We start from the raw sequence: 26000 nt of genomic DNA, 5'->3' as shown, positions 1-26000 counted from the left end.
GTTGAAGGGCTGAATGTTGGCTGAGGGCTGGATGGTTAAAGGGCTGAATGTTGGCTGAGGACTGGATGGTTAAAGGGCTGAATGTTGGCAGAGGACAGGATGGTTAAAGGGCTGAATGTTGGCGGAGGGCAGGATGGTTGAAGGGCTGAATGTTGGCTGAGGGCTGGATGGTTGAAGGGCTGAATGTTGGCTGAGGGCTGGATGGTTGAAGGGCTGAATGTTGGCTGAGGGCTGGATGGTTGAAGGGCTGAATGTTGGCTGAGGGCTGGATGGTTGAAGGGCTGAATGTTGTTCCCTGGCGCCGTCTCCTCCCCACCTGTGGGTGGCGCTGTTTAGGACTGGGAATCTATCCCAGCATGCCGCGGCGCTCCCACAATGCACGGCGGGACTGTCATGGCGGTGGCCAGAGCGGCTCTGTGAGAGAGTGAAGCTTGAGGAGCCCCGGAGACGGCAATCGATGGCTGCGGCCTTGGGCAGGGTCTGGCTCTGCCGAGTCCTGAGGAACACGGATCTCGGCCCCAGGCTCAGCCGCCAGGCAGGTCAGTAGCGGGAGGCGCCTCTTGGGCAAAGGGCCGGCCGAGGCTCAGGTGGAGTAGGTGGGCGGAGATTCAGAGCCGGGCCCGGGGCTTGAGCCCGTGGGGGTAACCAGAGATAGACATTGTCCAGGAGAAATGATCTGACTGGCTGCAGGTCAGGCGTTTCAATTATATTCACTCGTTTAATAGAAATCACCTCAAGCAGGTCCAGCAGGTAAATCGTTCACATGTCTTTGTATTTAATCAAACAACCCCATTCAGTAACCAACACGTTGCATTTCTATAGCACCCTTAAATAGGGAGAACATGAAATGAAATGAAAATTGCTTATTGTCACGAGTAGGCTTCAAATGAAGTTACTGTGAAAAGCCCCTAGTCGCCACATTCCGGCGCCTGTTCGGGGAGGCTGTTACGGGAATTGAACCGTGCTGCTGGCCTGCCTTGGTGTGTTTTCAAAGCCAGCGATTTAGCCCTGTGCTAGACCAACAAAGTAAAACAAAGCCAAAGAATTTTAGGATAGCATACCAAAGGTTCGGTCAAAGAGGTTTAAAGGATAGGAAGAGGTTTCAGGGAGGGAATGTAGTGATGATTAAATAATAAACTCTACCATCTTAACATTTTGCGACCAACTACACGCGGTTAGAAGTTCACGCATTACATGTGGGATGGCTCGGTAGCACAGTGGATAGCGCTACTGCCTCACAACGGCAGGGACCCGGGTTTCATTCCGACCTCCAGCGACTGTGCGGAGTTTGCACGTTCTCCCTGTGTCTGCGTGGGTTTCCTCTGGGTGCTCTGGTTTCCTCCCACAGTCCAAAGATGTGCAGGTTAGATGGATTGGCCACGCCAAATTGCTCCTTTGTGTCCAAAGATGTGCAGGTTAAGTGGGGTTATGTCGATACGGCGGGGGAGTGGGCCTTATTTCATTTTAAACAAGTGAACGGAGGCAGATTTGAGAAATGATTTGAGACGGTTCACTGTTGGTGTGATTCTTTGTAACGTTGCATGGCTTGTGTTTGTGGTTATCAGCATTTCCCTTTCTGAAAAATGACTGGATTCACAGCTTCACCCGCTCATTGGCTAGCCACGAGGGGCGCAGCTCGGCCCTGGGAAAGATATTGGGTGTCACAAAACAGGAAACTGAGGACGTTGGTGGACCATACCCTTCTGCTGTTTCTGTGAGTAAAGGTGGGTTCCCTTACTTGCACTGGGCTTCCTTCTAAAGTTGGATGATCTGCAAAAAATTTTATTTAATCGTTGGACGTTGACTTTTTCTGCAAGCGACGTTTGTGACTACGGATGTTTATAATTTTGTGACTACTGCAAATTCTGAAGAAGGGCGGCATGATAGCACATTGGTTAGCACTGTTGCTTCATAGCACCAGGGCCCCAGGTTCGATTCCAGCTTGGATCACTGTCTACGCAGAGTCTGCATGTTCTCTGTGTGTCTGCGTGGATTTCCTCCGGGTGCTCCGGTTTACTTCAACAGTCCAAAGATGTACAGGTTAGGTGGTTTGGTCACGCTAATTTGCCCCGTAATGTCCAAAAGTTGCTCGGGTAGGGTGCTCTTTCCAAAGGCTGGTGTGGACTTGATAGGCCTGGTGTTCCTTCTGCATTTGCAAAGTGGGAATCAGTGCGAATCAATCTTTTGAAGAATAATCAATTTTGGATTAAAAGACCAGCCTGGTACACAGCAGGACTCTCTCAATTTTGCACACTGTCATCAGGAGAGGGGAACTGAGTGAAACTGGTTTGCACAACACTGCTCGTAATTATGTGCAAATTGGCATCTTGCTCAGAAAATACTTTTGCGAGGCTAGTGTGTTAAGTGGAAAGTACATACAGTATTGTGGTATGAGGGGTTTCCTTATTAAGCTGGGCCTGAGACTCGCCGATGGCATATTGTAGAGGAAGCTTTACTTGGCCTTTTACATACTGAACCAGCTTTGGAAACAGTGATCTTCCACTGGGTTTCTGAAGCAAAAACATAGTCACTTTCCTGACACTGCAGCCCCTCAGCTTGTCAGGCACAAAAAATCATGGGGGAGGGAGAAATTTATTGCCATTGTGGGTTGGCATACTTTGAGGCCCTGGAGAATCTTTCACTTTCTTTTCAGTTATAAATTGTTTTTCAAATCGAGATATATGTGGTGTTGGTGCTGTGCGTTTGTGCTTAGAAACAGGAGGAAGCCATTCAGCACATAAACATGTTCCATATTCAGTTATATCATGGCTGACCACAACTCCAATTACCTACATTTTCTCCATGCCCAATGTGCACTTGCCCAACAAAAATCTATTGATCTCAGTTTTGAAAGTTCCAATTGGTATCCAACATGTTCTTATTTAAAACTTCTCAATTACATCACCGTTTAACTTTCTCAATTCAAGAAAATACAGACATAGTTTTCTGAACTTATCCTCCCAATTTAACCCTGGATGGCTAACCAGCAGAGAGTAGGAATAAATGGATCATTCTGGCTGGCTGGCTCGGGGTGGCAGACATTGATAGATTTCAGATTAACAATAACATAAAAGGTCATGAGGATAGTGTGGGCGCGGCATTGACGTATTTGATCAGCCAGGATTGTATTGATGAGCTGAATGGCCTCCTCCTGTTCCGAACCCCGGCTATAATTGAGGTTAATATGTGCTTAAACCTATTTGAGTCCATTGTGACATTTCTGAGGTTCACTGCCCAGAACTGAATGCAGATGGATCTAAGCTAGCTCTCATTAGCCATTCACTCTGTATTCTTGGCCCCCGCCTTGGCCCAGCGCTTTGCTTACACGCTTCCTTCTCCAAAATGATTGAAGTTGTATTTCTGTGTCCCAGCTGAGCAGGACTACCTCCTCCTCCATCAACCGGATCAGCCTGAAAACTCTCGAGTGCTGAGAGTTGCCATCATTGGAGCGCCGAATGCTGGTAAATCCACCTTGTCCAACCGGCTTCTTGGCAGAAAGGTAAACCCACCTTTTGAAGAAAGATTAGATGCACCTGATTTTGTCTGGGATATACCTGTTACTGAGGTTTTATTCAAACAAAACATTGTGGTCAGCAATATTTTAATTGTTGATTAGTGATGACTGATCAGGGAGCTGTGTTACATCTTCACACCTCACCTCAGCAAAGACCAGAAACAGGATAGTGTTAATACAAAGGCAAAATCCTGTGGATGCTGGAAACAAAAACAGAAAATGCTGGAAATACTCAGCAGGGCAGGCAACATCGGGGGAGAGAGAAACAGAGTTGCTTCAGACCTGTGACCAATAGATCAGAACTGAAAAGTGTTAGGAGATGAAACAGGTAAGTATAGCAAGTATATTGGCAGGAATATGGGAGAGGAAAACTGAGATAAAGTGGAGAGCAGGAGATATTTCACTGAGGAAAGGAATGATGCTGCAAGGCAGAATGAGATGGTTTTTTAAAAAAAACAAAAACCAAGGAGCTGTCAATGGCGACGGCCAAATCGTTACCAGCACCTATTGTCCGAGGAAATGGGAGCAGTGCATATGACTGAAATCATTGAATTTGATGTTGAGTTTTAGAGCATTGTTTTGTTACAGTCATTGAGAGCCTTTGCCAAGGCTGTTACAGTTCCTCTCTTTATACCCGGTCCAACCCCACCCCTCAATGGTATGACACAATTTAGTAAAAGACAAGCGTTTCATGACTTTGGTTATAAAACACTTTGGATCACCCAATGTAGGATATGCTCTTTTGCCTAAAGAAGTGAGTCAGCTTTGTAGGAAATGCGGTACCTCCTGGAATCTCTGAGGTTCAATTTTTCATGTTGAGTCGCAGGCAGTGACTGTTGGTAACCTGTACCGAGTTTTACAGCTGGGCCCAGTTTTATCCTTCCCTGTTGGCCCCATGTCTCTCTGTCTTACTGACGAGCAGTCAATCTGTGCCATAGGTATTTGCATGAGCTTCCGTCCCAGCTGAGATCAGCTAACTCTATGCACACAGACGTGAGTTACAAGAACCTCAGATCTTCCAAGTCCGTGTGACTCAGCTTCCTTCCTCCCTTTGGTCTAGCTGTGTTTTGTTTCATTCCCTGGCTGAGTTCCAGCATTCTTGTTGAGGACGAGCTGTCTGGTAAGTTTATTCTATTGTCCTTTCCTGGTGAGAAAGGCTCCCAGTCTCAACTCAGCGTAACAGAGAACGGGTGACAGGAAATGTTGGAATATATATATTTTCCTGAAAAATATAACACACACGGACACATTTTTAAATGTGTTCATAAAGGGTAGGACAGCTGAGGTGATTCAATAGTTAAACAGCATCTGAGTGTGATGTTTAAATGGATATTAACGATGTTTACTGGCTGATTAAAATAGTAACTGCTCAAAATTGTGTCTTGAGTGAGTTCTGGTTTAATGATCTTTTCTGCTTATTGCGTTGCAGGTCTTTCCTGTTTCAAGTAAAGTCCACACAACGCGCTGTCGAGCTCAAGGAGTCATCACTGATGGAACAACACAAATAGTGTGTGCCCACCTTTTCCTGGTTTCTTTTCAAAGGGTCTTGGCTCCATGTGACTTTAATTCTGTTTTTAGTGGGGGCCGGGTTGTGAATTTTGTGGTTAATACAGGGACTTGTGGCCTCTGTTCTTGTTCCTCTGCTGAGTCTGTTGTTTCATGTCGGGCTGTGGCTCTTGATTAGAATTCAACTTTGAAAGAGAATGTCAGTGCCGTTTACAACTGTGGCAGAAAAGGATAAGTTAGATCGAGTGTCCAGTTTACTTTTCGCGCAGCTCCTCTTGACTGGTTTCACAGCGAGGAATGGCTGCAGGTCTGAGACCATGTCCATTACCAACCACCTCCTTAAACCCTGCTTACCTGTGCAATGTGTTACAACACCCTGGGTAAGTGCGTGGTCAATTCCAGCCCCACTCGTCTAGGAGTCACAACACAAATTAATTAACCAATAATTCTTATAAAATTCCCAAGTCTTTGGCCCTTGGCTGCCCAATAATTACAGTCATCAGGTTTGTAAGTTAAAGCACAATTAATGTTTATTTATACCAAGAACTATCATGAAATATGCAGTAAATTCAACTGGATAACAACAGCCTAATACGCGACCATAAGACATAGGAGCGGAATTAGGCCACCCATCCCATCCAGTCTGCTCCGCCATTCAATCATGGCTGATATGTTTCTCGTCATCATTCTCCTGCCTTCTCCTCGTAACCCCTGATCCACTTATATCTACTACCTCCCTTTAACTCACCCACCCTCCACCCGCACACACAGGACAGACAAACAGAGTGGTGGAAAGGGATAAAATAATATGGATGAAGGTCAAAAAATAAGAGTCATTGCTTCAAATGGTGGTTCTTTAGCACATTTTCTTCATAGTACGCTGGCTGTTCAGTCTCTGGTTTACAGGTGGTTATGGTCTTTCTTGCAGAGTTATTGAATCAGGTTTGGGGCAGCAGGGTAGCATGGTGGTTAGCATAAATGCTTCACAGCTCCAGGGTCCCAGGTTCGATTCCCGGCTGGGTCACTGTGTGGAGTCTGCACGTCCTCCCCCTGTGTGCGTGGGTTTCCTCCCACAGTCCAAAGATGTGCGGGTTAGGTGGATTGGCCAGGCTAAATTGCCCGTAGTGTCCTAATAAAAGTAAGGTTAAGGGGGGGGTTGTTGGGTTACGGGTATAGGATGGATACGTGGGTTTGAGTAGGGTGATCATGGCTCGGCACAACATTGAGGGCCGAAGGGCCTGTTCTGTGCTGTACTGTTTTATGTTTCCCGTCTGTTAGAAAATACAGCACTTTTAGGCAGCAGGCTTTCCGGAGAGACACTTTATTGCTTATCAAACTGGGCCTTCAGCTCGCGGTTCACATTCAGGCCTACCTTTCTGTATAGAGACCTTACTTCACATCAAACCTCGTCTTCAGCTCGTGGTTTGACTTCAGGCCTCTGCCGTCTCAAGAGAACGTGGCCCAGACTTGCTGGAGAGAGAGTCAGCTCTCACAGTGGCCTCCTGAAGAGGTTTAGTTAGATCGTTTTCGGACAGAGTTAGTTAGTTTCCTCCATCTAGGCGGCAGAATCAAAAGTGAAACCAAAATTGAACCTCGTGACTCTGAAATCATTCCAGTCTGATCAGCTCCAATCACCACCTGTTGCCGGGCAGTGCGGAACCTTTAAGGCCAATTCATTGTCCATCAGCCAAATCGATCAAACCAAGTCATCACTGACACTGGCCAGTCTAAAATAGCACAGCTGCCGCCTTGAATTAAAGGTACAGGCCACTGCTTCCTTCTGCTTGAAGTAAAGATTCAGGGTGCCTTGCTGATACATGTCCATAAATCATTCATGGATCAAAAATGCAACGGCAAAAATTAAAGCAAGAGGAAATAATGGAATAAACAGGAAGGACGTTTACAGATGCACTGAGTGCAAGCGGCTCATGGACTTTGGCACTTAATATTGAGACTATCATTCCGCTTCTTCCCTGTTACCCATCAAGACAAACCTCCACTTCATAAAGCTGCTAACCTCCCATCTCCATGCCTGGGTCCCAGACCGCTAACCTTCTCCTTAAAACCTTGAAAAGCTGTATTGTTGCAGATTACCTCCTTATCTCCAACTTCTCTTTCCTCTCCAGAGTCCTTGCTGTTGGATTATTTGCATCTGCCACAGTCAGAAATGCTCTCTAACTCCCTGCCCTTTGCTTTATTCCTTTTTTTCAAGGCTCTCAGATCTACCGCTTGACATTTTGTCACCTCCTGTTTTCCTAACTCCTGCTTGATGTTTAATATCCCCTGTGTTATGCCTGGAATCCCTTTAGCATGCTCTGTAGGTGCAGATTAGCATTCATTCTTGTGTAGTTCCTGATCATTCTCTCTCTCTCTTCCTCTGCAGGTTCTACTGGACACACCCGGCCTCATTTCAGCTGCCAAAGCAAAAAGGTTCTTCATATTTTTCTACTTTTATTTCACATTTGACTATTTCTCAAGTCTTTTAATAAGTTAACCATTCCATTCCTGCCAGGCACAACCTGGAGAAATCGCTGTTGGATGATCCGTGGCATTCAGTGAAAGAAGCAAACCTGGGTGAGTGAGAGAGAGATCTATCTCCATTATTGTGGCTGCGCCGACCGAGCCTGGATACTGTTGCTCGTTTTACTGGAGTGTGATTAACACGCCTCCGTTTAAAGGCCGTGTGCTTAACACTTAGATGGCTACATTACAATGCTTCACATTGTTGTCTTTTGCCTCCTAGTGCTCGTTTTGGTTGACATCTCTGACCACTGGACACGAAACAAGCTCCACACTGAATTATTGAAATGCCTTTCCAAATATCCCCATCTCCCAGCAGTTCTGGTCCTGAATAAGGTAGGCAGCAATGACTTCTTCCCATCTTCTCTTTTCTTAATTCCCCAGCACCGTACGAGTCTGGACCTCCTTCCAGTGGAATTATCTTTGGAATTAAATTGAACTAGTTTAAATAAAACAAAAGGGGGCCTTTTGTGAAAATAAGCAGGGAACTTCTCCAGAGAAGTTCAGAAGGTTATGGGTTCAAGCCCCCCCAGCACCTAACTCAGGCCAATGGTACCAGTGCAGGACTGAAGAGCACTGTACAGTTGGCAGTGCAACGTCTCAGATGAGCTGTTATAGTGAGGTCCTGGTTGCCCCCTCAGGCCGCATGTTAATATTTCTAAGAGACTCTGGGTGCTCTCCACCGTGTCCAGGTCAATATTTATCCTCAACCCAATTTTTTTTAAAAAGACAGGCTATCTGGTCAGTTTTTTAAAATATTTTTTATTCTCCTCCTTTTCACATTTTCTCCCAAATTTACACCCAACAATAAACAATAATCAGTAACGAATGTAATGCCAATCCCCAGATCAATAACAACGATCCCATCCTCCCCCCAAACATTGGCCCGCATGTTAACATAAACAAATGACAAAAAGGAATCAGGAATCACCCATAGTCACCATTAACACATATAGTCCCCGCGTCTCCCCCCCCATGTTAAATGTGATCCAATTCTCGAAGTGTATAATGAATAATGCACATGAATTGTAGAACCCCATCATCATTCCCCTCAGTTCAAATTTGACCTATTCAAGAAGGTCATGAATTCCAGCAGGTCCCCCCGCCACGCCTGGGCACAGGGTGGAGAGGTTTATCTCCGCCCTAACAGGATCCGCCTTCGGGCGATCAATGAGGCAAAGGCGGCTATCTGGTCATTTATCTGTTACAATCCCAGTTGATATAATCGGATAGGAGCAGGGTGGCATGGTGGCGCAGTGGTTAGCACTGCTGCCTCACGCCGCCAAGGACCCAGGTTTGACCCCGGCCCTGGGTCACTGCCCACTTGGAGTTTGCACATTCTTCCAGTTATAATATCAACATCTACGTGAGTCTCACCCCCAAAGATGTGCAGGGTAGGTGGATTGGCCACGCTAAATTGCCCCTTTATTGGGAAAAAAACAATGAATTGGGTCCTCTAAATTTATTAAAAATATAAATAAATAACTGGATGGGAAGCTTCCAAAATGGAACCCTGGTTCAAAAGATTGTAACTTTTTCTTTGTAAAACGTGGAGGTACAGATTCACAGGATCGCTAATTAGTTTTTAAAACCAGAAAAACATCGGGTGGCATGTGGCTCAGTGGATAGCACTGGGACTGAGGCGCTGAGGACCGGGTTCGAATCCTGGCCCTGGGTCACTGTCCGTGTGGAGTTTGCACATTCTCCCCATGTCTGCGTGGGTTTCCCCCCCACAACCCAAAGATGTGCAGGTTAGGTGGATTGGCCACATTAAATTGCCCCTTAATTGGAAAAAAAATAATTAGGTACTCTAAATTTTAGAAAAGAACATTTATTAAACACGGAACATTCAATTTTAATACAATACTCCTTTATTGCAGCCCCTCCCCAACTTCAGCTTAACAAATACACAGAATTAAGCTACAATGGTCTCATTAACACAAAAAGTCCCTTTCAAGCACACAAAATGACAGTGGTCAAATACACTCACTCCCGTCTGAACACAAGTTAGTATCTGTGGTTTTTTCCAAATCGTCCCAGATGATTGTCACATTAGTTTCCAAACTCCACTCCCAAAAACACCCTTTAAAATTTTCCCTCTTAATAATATTTTCCCTTGGATGATTACATTCCGAAATTCAGTCCAGATTTTACAAATGACACATTCAAACAAAGCTTCCGCAAATCCAGTCCAGGATTTCACACCAACCCCTTTAGGATTTCTTGGGCGTGACTGTTATGCAAACTGCTCACCATTGCTTTAACTCTTGATTTCCAGACTATTAAAATGACATGAAATGTTTCATCTACCCCTGGAGTCTGCTGTCCCCACTTTAAATCTACAATTATCTATTTAACTCAGAAAACTTTCTTGAATCCCCCAGACCAGCATGGAAGGGATAATGAAACTCCGAAAGGAGTTTGGAGCCTTCTCGGGTTACAAGCTTAACCTGTGCAAGAGCCGGGACCCTCCCTGTGATCCCGCAACAAGGAAGGACAGAGCTGGGGTAACTGCCGTTCAAACAAGTCCAGACCAAATTCCAGTACCTGGAATTCCAAATAGCCCTCCACTGGACGCAAATCCACAAATGGAACCCGACGAGCCTGGTGGAGGAAGTCAAAAGGGACCTGCAGAGGTGGGGCCCGCTCCCACTCCCTCGCCGGGGACGATCAAAATGAGCGTACTACCCAGGTTCCTCTTCCTGTTTAGATCCCTCCCGATCTACAACCCAAACCCCTTTTTCAATACAGTCGACAAACTAATCATGGCGTTTGTGGGGAAGAACCCGAGGATCGAAAAGAAGGTCCTACAAAGTAAAAGAAACATGGGAGGCCTGGCCCTCCTGAATCTACAGTTCTACCACTGGGCGGCCACGACAGAAAGAGGAAGGGGATGGCTGATGGAACCGGGAGCAGAGTGGGTGAAGATGGAGGAGAGTTCCTCCATCAGAACCGTCCCTCTGAACCTTGGCCACAGCCACTCTCCCATCCCTCCCCCGGCCAAGCACACGAGCAGCCCAGTGGTAGTAGCCATGCTCCTGACGTGGTACCGAATGAGGCAGCACTTTGGCCTGACCGAAATGTCCACCATGGCCCCCATCTGCACCAACCACAGGTTTACTCATGCAATAGTTGACGCCACCTTCAAAATGTGGAGAGAGAATGAGGGGACTCTGACGGTTAGGGACATGTACAAAGATGATCGACTCACAACTCTGGGGGAACTCACGGAGTGGATCCAGTTACCAAGAGGAAATGATCTGAGATACATTCAGATCAAAAACGTCCTCAATAAGGAAACAACGACGTACCCCAGATATCAGAACACTCACTAGTGGAAGAACTGCTGGATACGGGCAACCTAGGGAAGGGAAACTGTGGGGACATATATGGATGGCTGTTGGAGGAGGTATGTTCCCCCCCTGGACGAGACGAGGAAAAAATGGGAGGAGGAACTAGGCATAGAGATGGGGGGTAGCACTCTGGATCGGAGCACTGCACAGAGCAAACTTCACCTCCACATGCGCAGGGCTGAGCATAACACAGTTAAAGGTGGTGCACAGAGCGCACCTAACCAGAACCTGAATGAGTGGGTTCTTTCCAGAGGTAGAGGACAAATGTGAATGGATTCAGGGAGGCCCAGCCTACCACACCCACATTCTGGGCTTGCCCTAGACTTACGGGGTACTGGAGAACCTTTGTGGTGATGTCCAGGGTTGTGAGGGTGGAGCCATGCCCAAAAGTGGCAGCCTTTGGGGTTTCAGACCAGCCAGAACTCTTCATAGGGAGGGTGGCTGATGCCCTAGCCCTTTGCCTCCCTGATCACCCGCCAGAAAATCCTGCTCGGCTGACGATTGGCAACGCCACCCAAAGCTGCAGACTGGCTGTCCGACTCGTAGGAATTTCTCAGGCTGGAAAAAATAACATTTGCCAATGGGGGGGTCGGAAGAGGGCTTCCGTTAACCAACTTGTTCCAAGATCTGTTCGTAGCCATCAACCAGTAAAGGGAGTGGCAAGAGAGACAAGCGAGCCACGGGGCGAAAAAGAAAGCTCTGGCCTGAGGGGGGATTGTGACAGTTATAGGCTGACTAATGGGGGGGCAACAGTCACAGCGGGAGAGAAGACAATTGCCTGTAATTATATCTGCTGATTTCTGTTTATCTTGTTTTATTTTCCTTTTGTTGGCGCAGTTTTGTAATATGTAACTTATGAATTGTGAAATCTAAGATGTGGAAACCCAACAAAAACACTTTTTAAAAAAAAACTCAGAATACTTTGTTTACTCTTCCTTGAATCTTCTGAACAGCACCTTGGTTCCCTTAACTTGAGTCATCTTACACACACTTTCTGTTCCAATACCCTGATTATCTGGATTGTAACTTGTACTTTACAAAGCCTGCCTCTTTGCAGCTCCCATCATGTCCAGCCTTGCTTTTGGCAGAGTTCAGAGATGTTCACTCCCTGAGATCCTGATTCCAACTGCTCTCGAATTGCCTAATCTAAAACCTTAAAGCTTTTTACCTTACGAAGGCCTCCAGTTGCTAAGCAACAGCCAAGTGCTTGCCTTTTATTTATTTTTCATCCTGCAGCCCCCTCTAAGCACAATAGAAACCCAATTGGATCCTATCAACCCCCACACATATAAACACCTTTGTCCAGCATGAATCTTAACAATAGATTTTACCTTTTTTCCAAGCACAGAAACACACCTAGAACTATACATAATTCTAATGTTTACCAAAGCAAATATAAATCACTTAAATAACCTTTGTTTACCGAACATATCTCATTGATGTTTGTGGGATCTTGCTGTGTGCAAATTGTCTGCAGTGTTGCCTACATTACACAATGGCGACATTTCAAAAAGCACTTCAATACCTGTGAAGAGCTTTCGGACATTGTGAAAATGTGAAAGACGCTATAAAAATGAGAGTTTTCTTTTTTTTTATAAATTTAGATTAGCCAATTATTTTTTCTAGTTAAGGGGCAATTTAGCGTGGCCAATCCACCTACTCTGCATGAGGTTGGGTTGTGGGGGCGAAACCCACGCAGACACGGGGAGAATGTGCAAACTCCACACGGACAGTGACCCAGAGCCGGGATCGAACCTGGGACCTCAGCGCCGTGAGGCGGTTGTGCTAACCACTAGGCCACCGTGCTGCCCTAAAATTAGAGTTTTCTGTTGGAGAAGCAACATCTTCTGTGTGATCCTTTGGGACATTTCACAAGACAAATGCAGAGAACTCATTCTGTAAGGGAAATTAGATTTAAGAGCACAGTAGAACATTTAAAGAAAAATTCAACTCGTTGAGTTTCTCACTTCCTTTTGTCTATCGGTTCCAGGTGGACTTGCTAACCAACAAAGGCCTCCTTCTGGAATTGACCGCCAGGCTGACCGAGGGAGTAGTGAACAATAGGAAACTGAAAATAAAGCCAAGGTTCAACTCTCGGCCGCAGCAGAGCACCTTGTCCAGAAATGTGTCCGGGAAAAACAGAACTGGGAGCAAAGGATGTGGGGACGGTGAAGCACCAATTGAAACTGGAGTCTGGGATGGGGAGTATGTCGGGAATAAGAAAGCCCCCTCTGAGCATTCGCAGGGAGACTCTGCGTTCCCTCATGCAGAGGTGTCCACTGACTGTGTTTCTGGCAGTAACGACAGCGTACAGCAGCCTGCAGATACAGGGGGCGAGCGGCACCAGGGATTAGCTGGCCAGCATGAAGACTCTGGGGACTCGAAGCATCGAGAGGGCTGGCCTCACTTCAAGGAAGTGTTTATGCTTTCAGCTGTCAATGGAGAGGAAGTAGAGACTCTTCAGGTGAGTGAGCAAAGCCACATCAACCAGTGAAATGGCGGGTACACAGGATAATTTACAAGTTAATGAAATATTAGACTTCAGTTGTCAGGGTGGTGGGGGTTCCGGAATACAAGGGGCTGTGAGAAATGTTAGTAGTCGTATTATGCTCTGGGTAGATCCCATCTGGAGTAACTGCATTTGGTCCTGGGTGCTACCCCTCAGGAAAGATATGTTGGCCTCTGAGGAAGTGAAACACAGGATGCCCAGAATGGCACCTAGACGAGGAGATTTGAATTAGCAAGACTAATTGCATCGACCAAGCTTGTAATCCGTTGAATATTGTAGGGTAATGTGTTACTTGACATGTTTAAGTTGTTTAAAGAATTGGTAGATTAGATAGAGGTAAGCTATCTCCGATTTCTTTCTAGTGGGTGTCTGAAATCTAAACTTTTTTTTAAATTTGGAGTACCCAATTCTTTTTTTTCCAATTAAGGGGCAATTTATCGGGGCCAATCCACCTAACCTGCACATGTTTGGGTTGTGGGGGAAGAGACCCACGCAGACACTGGGAGAATGTGCAAACTCCACGCTAACAGCAGACCGGGATAGAACCTGGATCATCGGCGCCATGAGGCAGCAGTGCTAACCACTGCGCCAGCGTGCTGCCCCCCAAAATCTTCAAATTAACCATAGGGGATTGGAGACTAACGCCAAGGAACCTCCAACGACAACAGCTTGCATTTATATGCACCTTTTAAATGTCATAAATTGACCAATAGTGCTTCACGATTGGTAAAGAAACATTTTGACGATGGCTACAGGAGGACATATCCAGACAGGTGAACAACGCTTGGTCAAAGAGGTCAGTTTAAAAAAAAAGTTAAGGAGGATAAAATGATGGAGAGGTTTGGGGAGGTAATTCAAGATGTTAGGACCAAGGCAGCTTGGAGAGAGCAATGAAAATTGGAGAGGGGTGGATTACAGAGAGAAGGAGGGTTGAGGTCACGGCAACTGGAAAACAAGTGTGCAGATTTAAAAGTCAAGACATTGTTGGACTCTGACCCAATCACTACACAACGTGATGGATGTGAGGTAAGCTCCGGGCAGCAGGGATTTGGATAGTACAGGTTTGAGTTGGGTGAAAAATGGAAGCCGGCCAGGAAAGCATTCGAATCTTCAATTTATCAAGAGTATAGATTAGGAGGGCAGCACGGTGGCCTAGTGGTTAGCACAACCGCCTCAGCACATTCTCCCCGTGTCTGCGTGGGTTTCGCCCCCACAACCCAAAAATGTGCAGAGTAGGTGGATTGGCCACGCTAAATTGCCCCTTAATTGGAAAAAATGATTGGGTAATCTAAATTTATTTTTAAAAAGAGTATAGATTAGGGTCGTGGAGATAGTGATGGTTTTCTGTTAGTAAAATATATTAAATGTTGGGGAGCCAAGGGGAGCAGCTGGAGTTAAATCGATCAGTCATGATTTATTTGAATTCGGGGCGTGTAGCAGCTAAATGGATCCCTCCTGCAGAGTGTGTGTACTGACTGACTGGATCCCTCCTGCAGGGTGTGTGTACTGACTGACTGGATCCCTCCTGCAGAGTGTGTGTACTGACTGACTGGATCCCTCCTGCAGGGTGTGTACTGACTGACTGGATCCCTCCTGCAGGGTGTGTGTACTGACTGACTGGATCCCTCCTGCAGGGTGTGTGTACTGACTGACTGGATCCCTCTGGCAGGGTGAGTGTACTGACTGACTGGATCCCTCCTGCAGGGTGTGTGTACTGACTGACTGGATCCCTCCTGCAGGGTGTGTGTACTGACTGACTGGATCCCTCCGGCAGGGTGAGTGTACTGACTGACTGGATCCCTCCTGCAGGGTGTGTGTACTGACTGACTGGATCCCTCCGGCAGGGTGAGTGTACTGACTGACTGGATCCCTCCTGCAGGGTGTGTGTACTGACTGACTGGATCCCTCCTGCAGGGTGTGTACTGACTGACTGGATCCCTCCTGCAGAGTGTGTACTGAGTGACTGGATCCCTCCTGCAGGGTGTGTGTACTGACTGGATCCCTCCTGCAGGGTGTGTACTGACTGACTGGATCCCTCCTGCAGGGTGTGTACTGACTGACTGGATCCCTCCTGCAGGGTGAGTGTACTGACTGACTGGATCCCTCCTGCAGGGTGTGTACTGACTGACTGGATCCCTCCTGCAGGGTGCGTATTGTGACTGACTGGATCCCTCCTGCAGGGTGTGTATTGTGACTGACTGGATCCCTCCTGCAGGGTGCGTATTGTGACTGACTGGATCCCTCCTGCAGGGTGCGTATTGTGACTGACTGGATCCCTCCTGCAGGGTGTGTATTGTGACTGACTGGATCCCTCCTGCAGGGTGTGTATTGTGACTGACTGGATCCCTCCTGCAGGGTGTGTGTACTGACTGGATTCCTCCTGCAGGGTGTGTGTACTGACTGACTGGATCCCTCCTGCAGGGTGTGTATTGTGACTGACTGGATCCCTCCTGCAGGGTGAGTGTACTGACTGGATCCCTCCTGCAGGGTGTGTGACTGACTGACTGGATCTCCCCTCCACACTTCAATTTAAAGTCAATGGTTATGAGGAGGGCCACAGTCCAGTTTGTCATATTTTTGTTTTTGTGGTTGGTTTTGATTGCATTGCCATGGAGACTGATGTTCCAGACCCTCGGTATAAATCTCCAGGGTATATTACAATCCTGGAGAAGCCCCCAGCAGGTGCTGTAGTAAAAGTGTCTGCTGGTCTTGTAAACCAGTTTTTTTATAAACATGACTGCAGCAGTCATACACACACCAATCCAGGCTTTTAACCCTTACCAATACATATGATACAATATGTATTTGAAATTCCTACATTCATCACGGGTATAGCGGATTGTTCGAGACAGTTGAGTCATTGAACAATTATTTAAAACTCGCAAGTACGATTTCACTGAAAGGGGCAACGTGATGGATGTGAGGTAAGCTCCGGGCAGCAGGGATTTGGATAGTACAGGTTTGAGTTGGGTGAAAAATGGAAGCCGGCCAGGAAAGCATTCGAATCTTCAATTTATCAAGAGTATAGATTAGGAGGGCAGCACGGTGGCCTAGTGGTTAGCACAACCGCCTCAGCACATTCTCCCCGTGTCTGCGTGGGTTTCGCCCCCACAACCCAAAAATGTGCAGAGTAGGTGGATTGGCCACGCTAAATTGCCCCTTAATTGGAAAAAATGATTGGGTAATCTAAATTTATTTTTAAAAAGAGTATAGATTAGGGTCGTGGAGATAGTGATGGTTTTCTGTTAGTAAAATATATTAAATGTTGGGGAGCCAAGGGGAGCAGCTGGAGTTAAATCGATCAGTCATGATTTATTTGAATTCGGGGCGTGTAGCAGCTAAATGGATCCCTCCTGCAGAGTGTGTGTACTGACTGACTGGATCCCTCCTGCAGGGTGTGTGTACTGACTGACTGGATCCCTCCTGCAGAGTGTGTGTACTGACTGACTGGATCCCTCCTGCAGGGTGTGTACTGACTGACTGGATCCCTCCTGCAGGGTGTGTGTACTGACTGACTGGATCCCTCCTGCAGGGTGTGTGTACTGACTGACTGGATCCCTCTGGCAGGGTGAGTGTACTGACTGACTGGATCCCTCCTGCAGGGTGTGTGTACTGACTGACTGGATCCCTCCTGCAGGGTGTGTGTACTGACTGACTGGATCCCTCCGGCAGGGTGAGTGTACTGACTGACTGGATCCCTCCTGCAGGGTGTGTGTACTGACTGACTGGATCCCTCCGGCAGGGTGAGTGTACTGACTGACTGGATCCCTCCTGCAGGGTGTGTGTACTGACTGACTGGATCCCTCCTGCAGGGTGTGTACTGACTGACTGGATCCCTCCTGCAGAGTGTGTACTGAGTGACTGGATCCCTCCTGCAGGGTGTGTGTACTGACTGGATCCCTCCTGCAGGGTGTGTACTGACTGACTGGATCCCTCCTGCAGGGTGTGTACTGACTGACTGGATCCCTCCTGCAGGGTGAGTGTACTGACTGACTGGATCCCTCCTGCAGGGTGTGTACTGACTGACTGGATCCCTCCTGCAGGGTGCGTATTGTGACTGACTGGATCCCTCCTGCAGGGTGTGTATTGTGACTGACTGGATCCCTCCTGCAGGGTGCGTATTGTGACTGACTGGATCCCTCCTGCAGGGTGCGTATTGTGACTGACTGGATCCCTCCTGCAGGGTGTGTATTGTGACTGACTGGATCCCTCCTGCAGGGTGTGTATTGTGACTGACTGGATCCCTCCTGCAGGGTGTGTGTACTGACTGGATTCCTCCTGCAGGGTGTGTGTACTGACTGACTGGATCCCTCCTGCAGGGTGTGTATTGTGACTGACTGGATCCCTCCTGCAGGGTGAGTGTACTGACTGGATCCCTCCTGCAGGGTGTGTGACTGACTGACTGGATCTCCCCTCCACACTTCAATTTAAAGTCAATGGTTATGAGGAGGGCCACAGTCCAGTTTGTCATATTTTTGTTTTTGTGGTTGGTTTTGATTGCATTGCCATGGAGACTGATGTTCCAGACCCTCGGTATAAATCTCCAGGGTATATTACAATCCTGGAGAAGCCCCCAGCAGGTGCTGTAGTAAAAGTGTCTGCTGGTCTTGTAAACCAGTTTTTTTATAAACATGACTGCAGCAGTCATACACACACCAATCCAGGCTTTTAACCCTTACCAATACATATGATACAATATGTATTTGAAATTCCTACATTCATCACGGGTATAGCGGATTGTTCGAGACAGTTGAGTCATTGAACAATTATTTAAAACTCGCAAGTACGATTTCACTGAAAGGGGCAATAGAGTTTGGAATGGGTAACTGGGGGAGATCAATCAAACAAACTGTGTAAATGGACTCGAAGCCAATGTGTTTTTATGGAGACAGTCATTCTAAAAAGTATGCCTAGTTCCTCAAAACAGTCTTGAATTATTCTATGATCCTTTTCTTGTGTGCTCAGCGGTACCTGATGTCAAAGGCCCAACCAGGATCCTGGGATTATCACAGTGCCATCGTCACTGACCAATCACCCCAGGAGATCTGCTGTAACCTGATCCGGGAACGATTATTGGAGCACCTGCCTCAAGAGGTGCCCTACAACATCATACAGGTAATGGTGGATCGGACTGGACTGGGTAAAGCACTGACCCTTTTCTGGCCTCTTTGGTTTCAATCAGATAATCTCTGGTCAGATGCTGGTTAAATAAGTTTGCACACACTTCACCCTGAAGCAGGTGATTCAGCTAAACCCCTGTCTGCCTATCCAGGTGGATGATAAAGACCCCGTGGCTCTATTTGAAGAAGAGCTCAGTGTTGAGGCCAACATTCCTTGCAGCATCCCCACCAGAAACCGAGTCATCTGTCGTTAACCTGTTAAATATCAACGGCTATGGTCTTCGATAAATTTTCTGACACAGCCAGACTTAAAGATCATTTGAATGCTTACAACTTGTTGCTGTTTGTGAGATCCTGCTGTGTAAAAATTAATTGCTATGTTTACATATACACCATTAGTGTGTTCCACAATAGCTCACTGCATGTGAAGCTCTTCAGAATGTTTCTCGAAGACACAAGGGGGCCGCACAAATGCAGAATTATCTTTCCCTCTTGGATCCAGCATGAATTGCCCCTTCCCTCACATTAATTGTCATGTTCACTAGGATTGCTGCTTAGGTAAAAGGTGCTGTTGCGTTAGGCAGCAGTTTTCATGAGGACGGAGCTGCTGACACTGGGTGCCTGAACCTCTGGCCTCGGGGCACAATCACCAGATCACAAAGTTTATTTTTGTTGCTCACCCCACACCTTCGTCGTCGTCTCTCTCCTCCCCCCTTCCCCCCCCCCCCCCCCCAGTCTCTGTTCCCCTCACTCCCTGATATTGCCAGGCCTGCTTCCCCCCCCCAGTTTCTGTTCCCCTCACTCCCTGATATTGCCAGGCCCGCTTCCCTCCCCCCTCCCCCTCCCCTCAGTCTCTGTTCCCCTCACTCCCTGATATTGCAAGGCCCTCTCTCCCCAACCCCCCCCAATCAGTTCTGTGCCCCTCACTCCCTGATATTGCCAGGCCTGCTTCCCCCCCCCTCCCCCTCCCCCTCCCCATCCCCCTCCCCTCAGTCTCTGTTCCCCTCACTCCCTGATATTGCCAGGCCCGCTTCCCCCCATCCCCCTCCCCTCAGTCTCTGTTCCCCTCACTCCCTGATATTGCCAGGCCCTCTCTCCCCAACCCCCCCCCCCCCCCCCAATCAGTTCTGTTCCCCTCACTCCCTGATATTGCCAGGCCCGCTTCCCCCCCTCTCCCCCTCCCCTCAGTCTCTGTTCCCCTCACTCCCTGATATTGCAAGGCCCCCCCCCCCCCCCCCCCCCCCCCAATCAGTCTCTGTTCCCCTCACTCCCTGATATTGCCAGGCCCGCTCCCCCACCCCCCCAATCAGTCTCTGTTCCCCTCACTCCCTGATATTGCCAGGCCTGCTTCCCCCCCCCCCCCCCCAGTCTCTGTTCCCCTCACTCCCTGATATTGCCAGCCCCCCCCCCCGCGTCTCTGTTCCCCTCACTCCCTGATATTGCCAGGCCCGCTTCCCCCCGCCATTTGTGGGTTGATTATCCTGTTGTGCCGCCCCCTTTAAAACTATTGTACTGGGTGCAATGGAGGAGTTGATGACTTGCACAGGCCCGATGGACTGTTTCCATGGGGAGCAGGAACAGGCCACTCGGCCCCTCGAGCCTGCTCCACCACTCAATAAGATCGTGGCTGATTTGATTGCAACCTGAAAACACCTGGCTACCCATGATAACCTCTCACCCCCTTGTGATTAAGGAATCTATCGGGATCTGCCTTTAAAATATTCAGACTCTGCTTCCACCACCGCCTTTTGAGGAAAAGTGTTGCTGAGTCTCGTGACCCTCAAGAGAAAAATAAGTCTCCGCATCTGTCTGAAATGAGTGAGCCTTTATTAGCCCTCGTTTCCAGGTTCTCCCACAAGAGGAAACATCCTTTCCCCATCCACTTTGTCAAGTCTCCTCACATCTTACCTCTTCTTATTCTAAAATCCAATGGGGACAAGCCTAACCTCTCCAACCTTTCCTCAGAAGACAATCTGCCCATTCCTTTTTTTGTATTTATAAATTTAGAGTACCCAATTTTTCCAATTAAGGGGCAATTTAGCGTGGCCAATCCACCTAAACTGCACATCTTTGGATTGTGGGGGTGAAACCCACGCAGACACGGGGAGAATGTGCAAACTCCACACGGACAGTGACCCAGAGCCGGGATCGAAACTGGGACCATGGCGCCATGAGGCAGCAGAGCTAACCACTGCGCCACCGTGCCGCCCTTTCCCATTCCTGCTTTTGGTCCAGGAAATGTATGAACTGCTTTCGAAGCATTTACATCTTTCCTTAAATAAGGAGATCTGTACGACTCAAGCATGACCTTTGGCTTCCCTTGCAATAAACGTCAATTTTCTATTAGCTTTCCCAATTATTTGCTGTACCTATCTGCTAACCTTTTGTGATTTGTACACTAGGACTGCATCTCATAGTTTGCAATCTTTAAACATTTAAACACTGTTTCTTCTTTATTTTTTCTGCCATAATGGTAATTTCACATTTTCCCACATCATACTCCATTTGCCAGATCCTTGCCCACGCATTTAACCTTTCTATTCCCCTTTACAGCCTCCTTATGTCCTCTTCCACAATTTACTTTTCCACCACACCTTCGGTCCCTTCGTCTAAAGAGGGAGTGTAGATCAGCGTTGTGATGCGTGCCCAGGCCAAGTTGAGAGGCAGCAGAAAAACTTTTAACAAGAATCACGTTAACGGCCTGTTTACCCCCTCAGAGCACAGAACTGTGGGAAGAAGGACCGAGTGGGGAGCTCAGAATTCTACAGAATATCACCGTGGCTAGAAAGAACCACGCGGCAAGTATACATGTGGGGATGAAACTGTGCTGCCGTGCCTTTACACCAGGGAACAGCTCAATCCGAGTGTGAACATTTGGTTTTTTTTAACAAACATTTTATTAAGGCATTTATGGTTTTATAACAACAAAAGCTACAAATACAAATGTAAACATAATTCAGTGCATCAACCAACAACCATACCCCGCCAACATGGCTTATACATACACTCCCCAGGTCCCTCAGTCTCCTCTCGCTGATCCCAACTAAACTAACTCCCCCTACCCCCCTTATTCCGTACCTCCCCACTCTTATTGTATTGTTTTCCCCGATGAAGTCGATAAATGGCTGCCACCTCCGAACGAACCCTAACACTGATCTCCATAGGGCGAACTTAATTTTCTCAAGCCTGAGAAACCCAGCCATGCCACTAACCCATACCCCTGATTTCGGGGGCTCCGAGTCCCTCCCCCTAATAAGATCCATCTCCGGGCTACTAAGGAGGCAAACGCCAAAACGCCAGCCTCTCTTGCCCCCAGGACCCCCGGGTCTTCCCACACTCCAAAGATCGCCACCTCCGGACTCGGCGCCACCCTCATCTTTAGCACAGTGGACATGACATCGGCAAATCTCTGCCAGAATCCCCTGAGCTTCGGACATGCCCAAAATGTGGCCATGGTTTGCAGGCCGTCCTCTACCCAAAAAACCTGCTCATCCTGGCCGCCGTCATGTGTGTCCGGTGAACCACCTTGAATTGTATCAGGCTGAGCCTGGCAAGGATAGGACATGTTGACTCTGCTCAGAGCCTCCTCCCACAGCCCCGCCTCTAACTCCTTTCCCAACTCATCCTCCCATTTACACTTTACCTCCCCTATCTGGGTTCAGCTCCCACGACATAAGTTCTTTATAGATTGTCAACATTTGTTTCTGATAATTCAGAGTTTTTTTTTAAATTTAGATTACCCAATTATTTTTTCCAATTAAGGGGCAATTTAGCCTGGCCAATCAACCTACTCTGCACATGTTTGGGTTGTGGGGGCGAAACCCACGCAGACACGGGGAGAATGTGCAAACTCCACACGGACAGTGACCCAGAGCTGGGATCGAACCTGGGACCTCAGCGCCGTGAGGCGGTTGTGCTAACCACTAGGCCACCGTGCTTAATTCAGAGTTAATGCTTAAAAAGTAACTGCTCTCATTTCTGTTTCAAGTATCCCCGATTTGATATCAGACCAAGTCGTACACAAAAATGGGGTTTTGCAGTTCCCTTTCTAAATGTCTCTTTGAAAGTAGGGGTATACAAACTGCTCCTGTGTGAAACTTGACCTCAACCTCATTCAGTTTGGTTTCTGTCTAGCAAGTATTTAGTTGAATATTTTTACTGTGCTGCGTTTGGTCCTTCAATTAAATATTGGCCAATCTATATCTTAACTTAATTTGCCTGCCTGTGCTACAAACCTTTAATGGGTGGCACAGTGGTTAGCACTGTTGTTTCACAGCGCCAGGTTCCCAGGTTCGAGTCCCGGTTTGGGTCACTGTCTGTGCGGAGTACTGCACCGTCTCCTGCCTGGGTTTCCTCCGGGTGCTCCGGTTTCCTCCCACAAGTCCTGAAAGATGTGCTGTTAGGTGAATTGGACATTCTGAATTCTCCCTCAGTGTACCCGAACAGGCGCCGGAGTGTGGCGACTAGGGGCTTTTCACAGTAACTTCTTTGCAGTGTTAATGTAAGCCTATTTGTGACACGAATAAAGATTAGTAACAAAGTGTCCTGGAAACTCCATAGGAGCATTGTCGAAACCTGGTTTGACACTGGTGTGAAAGGTCAAACTGAGAAAATAAGGGTGTCTGTGACTGTCTTATTTGAGAAACTCTTACTCCCGTCCTAAATCCGGCCATGCCTCGCAATCTGAAGTCTATTTTACTCAGTGGGAAATGGAGTGGAACTTGAGAGAATGCTATGACTGTACCTCCATCTCCTCTTATAGATTGTGTGGTTATGTATAAAAAGGGAGTTCCTCTTTAAGATTTAGCATCTTATTACAGTGTGACCATACACTGTCTCTGTGTGAAGCACTAAATTAAAATATATTTTAAAAATAAATAATTTGGGGGCAGCACGGTGGCGCAGTGGGTTAGCCCTGTAGCCTCACAGAGCCGAGGTCCCAGGTTCAATCCCGGCTCTGGGTCACTGTCCGTGTGCAGTTTGCACATTCTCTCCGTGTTTGCGTGGGTTTCGCCCCCACATACCAAAGATGTGCAGGCTAGGTGGATCGGCCACACTAAATTGCCCCTTAATTGGAAAAAATGAATTGGGTACTCTAAATTTTTTTTTTCTTTTAAATAATAATTTTTCCAACCTATTGTCGTGAGAAAGCATTTAATGTGAGATATCCGTGTCTGCGTGGGTTTCCTCCGGGTGCTCCGGTTTCTTCCCACAAGTCCTGAAAGACGTGCTGTTAGGTGAATTGGACATTCTGAATTCTCCCTCTGTGTACCCGAACAGGCGCCGGAGTGTGGCGACTAGGGGCTTTTTGCAGTAACTTCATTGCAGTGTTAACGTAAGCCTACTTTTGACACTAATAAAGATTATTATTATACACTTGCAGGGCAGCGTTGTGGCGCAGTGGTTAGACAGCCCCCCCCCCGGCGCGCGCACAAGACTCAACAACTTGTTGGGGGAGTCGGTTTCAGATTTACACCACCCTCCATATGCAATCAGGATATATTTCATAGCTCTACATTTAAGGCTATGCCCCCTTGTTCTCGACTCTGCCCATCAGCAGAAATATTTCTCTGTCTCCTGTAACACTTCCTTTAATCATCTTTGCATTAATTTAGTTCAGCCCAGAATTTTCTAATTTATTTGTGTCCCGTTTTGGAAGAATGTGTAGCTTTTAAGTTTAATTTCCACTTTGTACTTTTGTGTTCAGAATGGTGGAACCTGCATCTAGTTTCATTTAGAGTTTTTAAAAAAAAAATTTGTGTACCCAATTCAGATTTTCCAATTAAGGGCCACTTTAGTGTGACCAATCCACCTAGCCTGCACATCCACCTACCACACAGACACGGGGAGAATGTGCAAACTCCACCCGGACGGTGACCTAGAGCCAGGATCGAACCTGGGACCTGGCGCTGTGAGGCAGCAGGGCTAACCCACTGCGCCACCGTGCGCCCTAAGAGTTTTATTTAAAATGAACTGGGAGCCGACAAGTTTGTGATTCTGTTTTTTACATGCATTTTTATAACTCTTGGAAGAGATGGGTTATCAACGGGTTAGTAGATTAGTGAAGCTAAAGGAAGTTCAAAAATCTGCGCTGTTTCCTGCAACAGGGGTCCAGCAACACACTGACAGGGAAACATAGAAGGGTTGTCAGTTAGTCTGCATGGTACCAGAGTCTCACTCAGAAGGTTTAAAACTCTCTGGTAAGAAATCCTGCTGGGGAGCTGAGATTCGGGAACTCTGGTCTTTGCCCGAAGGTTGAAGTAATAGTGAATCTAGAGGGCAGTTTTTGGGTGTCTTGGCGAGGGTTACCAATTGAGGAAGAGAATCTAGTGAATGCTCAGAAGTCTGCCAGAAAAAAAAACTGTTCCAGCCCAGCCTTGGTGCTAAGATAGCGGTAAATCTTCACTGGGGTTTTTGTGTCTGTGAGGGTATTTCTGGGGTAAAAGAAATAATGTGATCTGATTCATTTTCTTCTGTTTGTATTGAAATCTTTCCAAAATGTTGCTTAGTGCAATAGAGTTAATGTTTTCTTGTTTCAAAACAATGAAAGGTGTGGCAGTATCCGTGAATTGACAGTTAACATTTTGAGTCTGTATGGTTATTCAGAGCGTACAAACTCAAAACGTTAATTCTGTTTCTCTCCACAGATGCTACCAGATCTGCTGGGTTTTCCCAGAATTTTCTGTTATTGTTTTAGATTTCCGCTTTTGGGATTCATCAAGTCCAGTCACTGTGGGATCGAACTTGTCCTGTACTAAGATCAGTTGGGATCGTACAGTACATACTGAGCCACTGCACTCCAAAGTAGTTCATTGTATGTAAAGTGCTTTGAGATTATGTGAAATCCTCTCTTATATTATTATATTTTGAAATTTTGCCTCCACAGCGGTTGTTAATTGGCCAGGGAGGGCAGCTGATCGGTAAAATTGCCCGAGACGTGGGACAGGACCTAATGAACGTCTTTCTCTGCGACGTGCAGTTGAAGTTGTGTGTGAAAGTGAAGAAGTGACTGTGCCATTCACTACCACCTTTCAGGAGTCACCACTTGCTGCCTCATGCCTGAACTGATTCAACATCCAAACTCGGCTTCAAGCGCGGTTTCCTCACTGATTGTAATCCGCTTCCTGCAAACCTTCAGATGTCCATTAGAGGGGTTGAGCCTCTCCGGATGGTGGTAAATCTTCACTGGGTTTTTGTGTCTGTAAGGGTATTTCTGCAAGCCTCTCCGAAGAGAGTTTCCGGGTTCCCGGCTTATTATTTTTTTAAAACTATCCCGTTTGCAAACTCTTCTTATTACTGGGCATGTTGGCTGAAGCAAGTCGTGTGGTGGGGTTGGAAGCAGCAGGTTATGATGATGGATCACCGAGCCTGCTGTTCTGAGGTTTTTTCCTGTTGGCAAATCAGCTCATTAGGCAGCTTGGTGTGGTGTAACGTAACCCATGTGTCGTGCTTAAATAAATATTCTTGTATTATTCATG

At 47.2% G+C, this 26000-nt stretch overlaps 1 protein-coding gene across 1 annotated transcript; it reads left to right on the top strand.

Annotated features, from left to right (window-relative positions):
* The first annotated feature begins 361 nt into the window (after positions 1 to 361).
* eral1 (Era-like 12S mitochondrial rRNA chaperone 1) lies at positions 362 to 26000 on the top strand. The gene is made up of 11 exons (XM_038814695.1): positions 362 to 539; positions 1566 to 1724; positions 3372 to 3499; positions 4944 to 5021; positions 7404 to 7450; positions 7533 to 7594; positions 7764 to 7876; positions 12884 to 13357; positions 18368 to 18517; positions 21240 to 21320; positions 25409 to 26000. Exons 1-11 carry the CDS (start codon positions 458 to 460, stop codon positions 25529 to 25531), a joined length of 1497 nt encoding a protein of 498 aa, XP_038670623.1. The 5' UTR covers positions 362 to 457; the 3' UTR covers positions 25532 to 26000.

The sequence above is a fragment of the Scyliorhinus canicula genome, chromosome 12 (assembly GCF_902713615.1).
Source record: "Scyliorhinus canicula chromosome 12, sScyCan1.1, whole genome shotgun sequence".
NCBI lineage: Eukaryota > Metazoa > Chordata > Chondrichthyes > Carcharhiniformes > Scyliorhinidae > Scyliorhinus > Scyliorhinus canicula.
The sequence above is the reverse complement of the archived record's forward strand: the minus strand, read 5'-3'. Positions and strand labels throughout refer to the sequence as shown.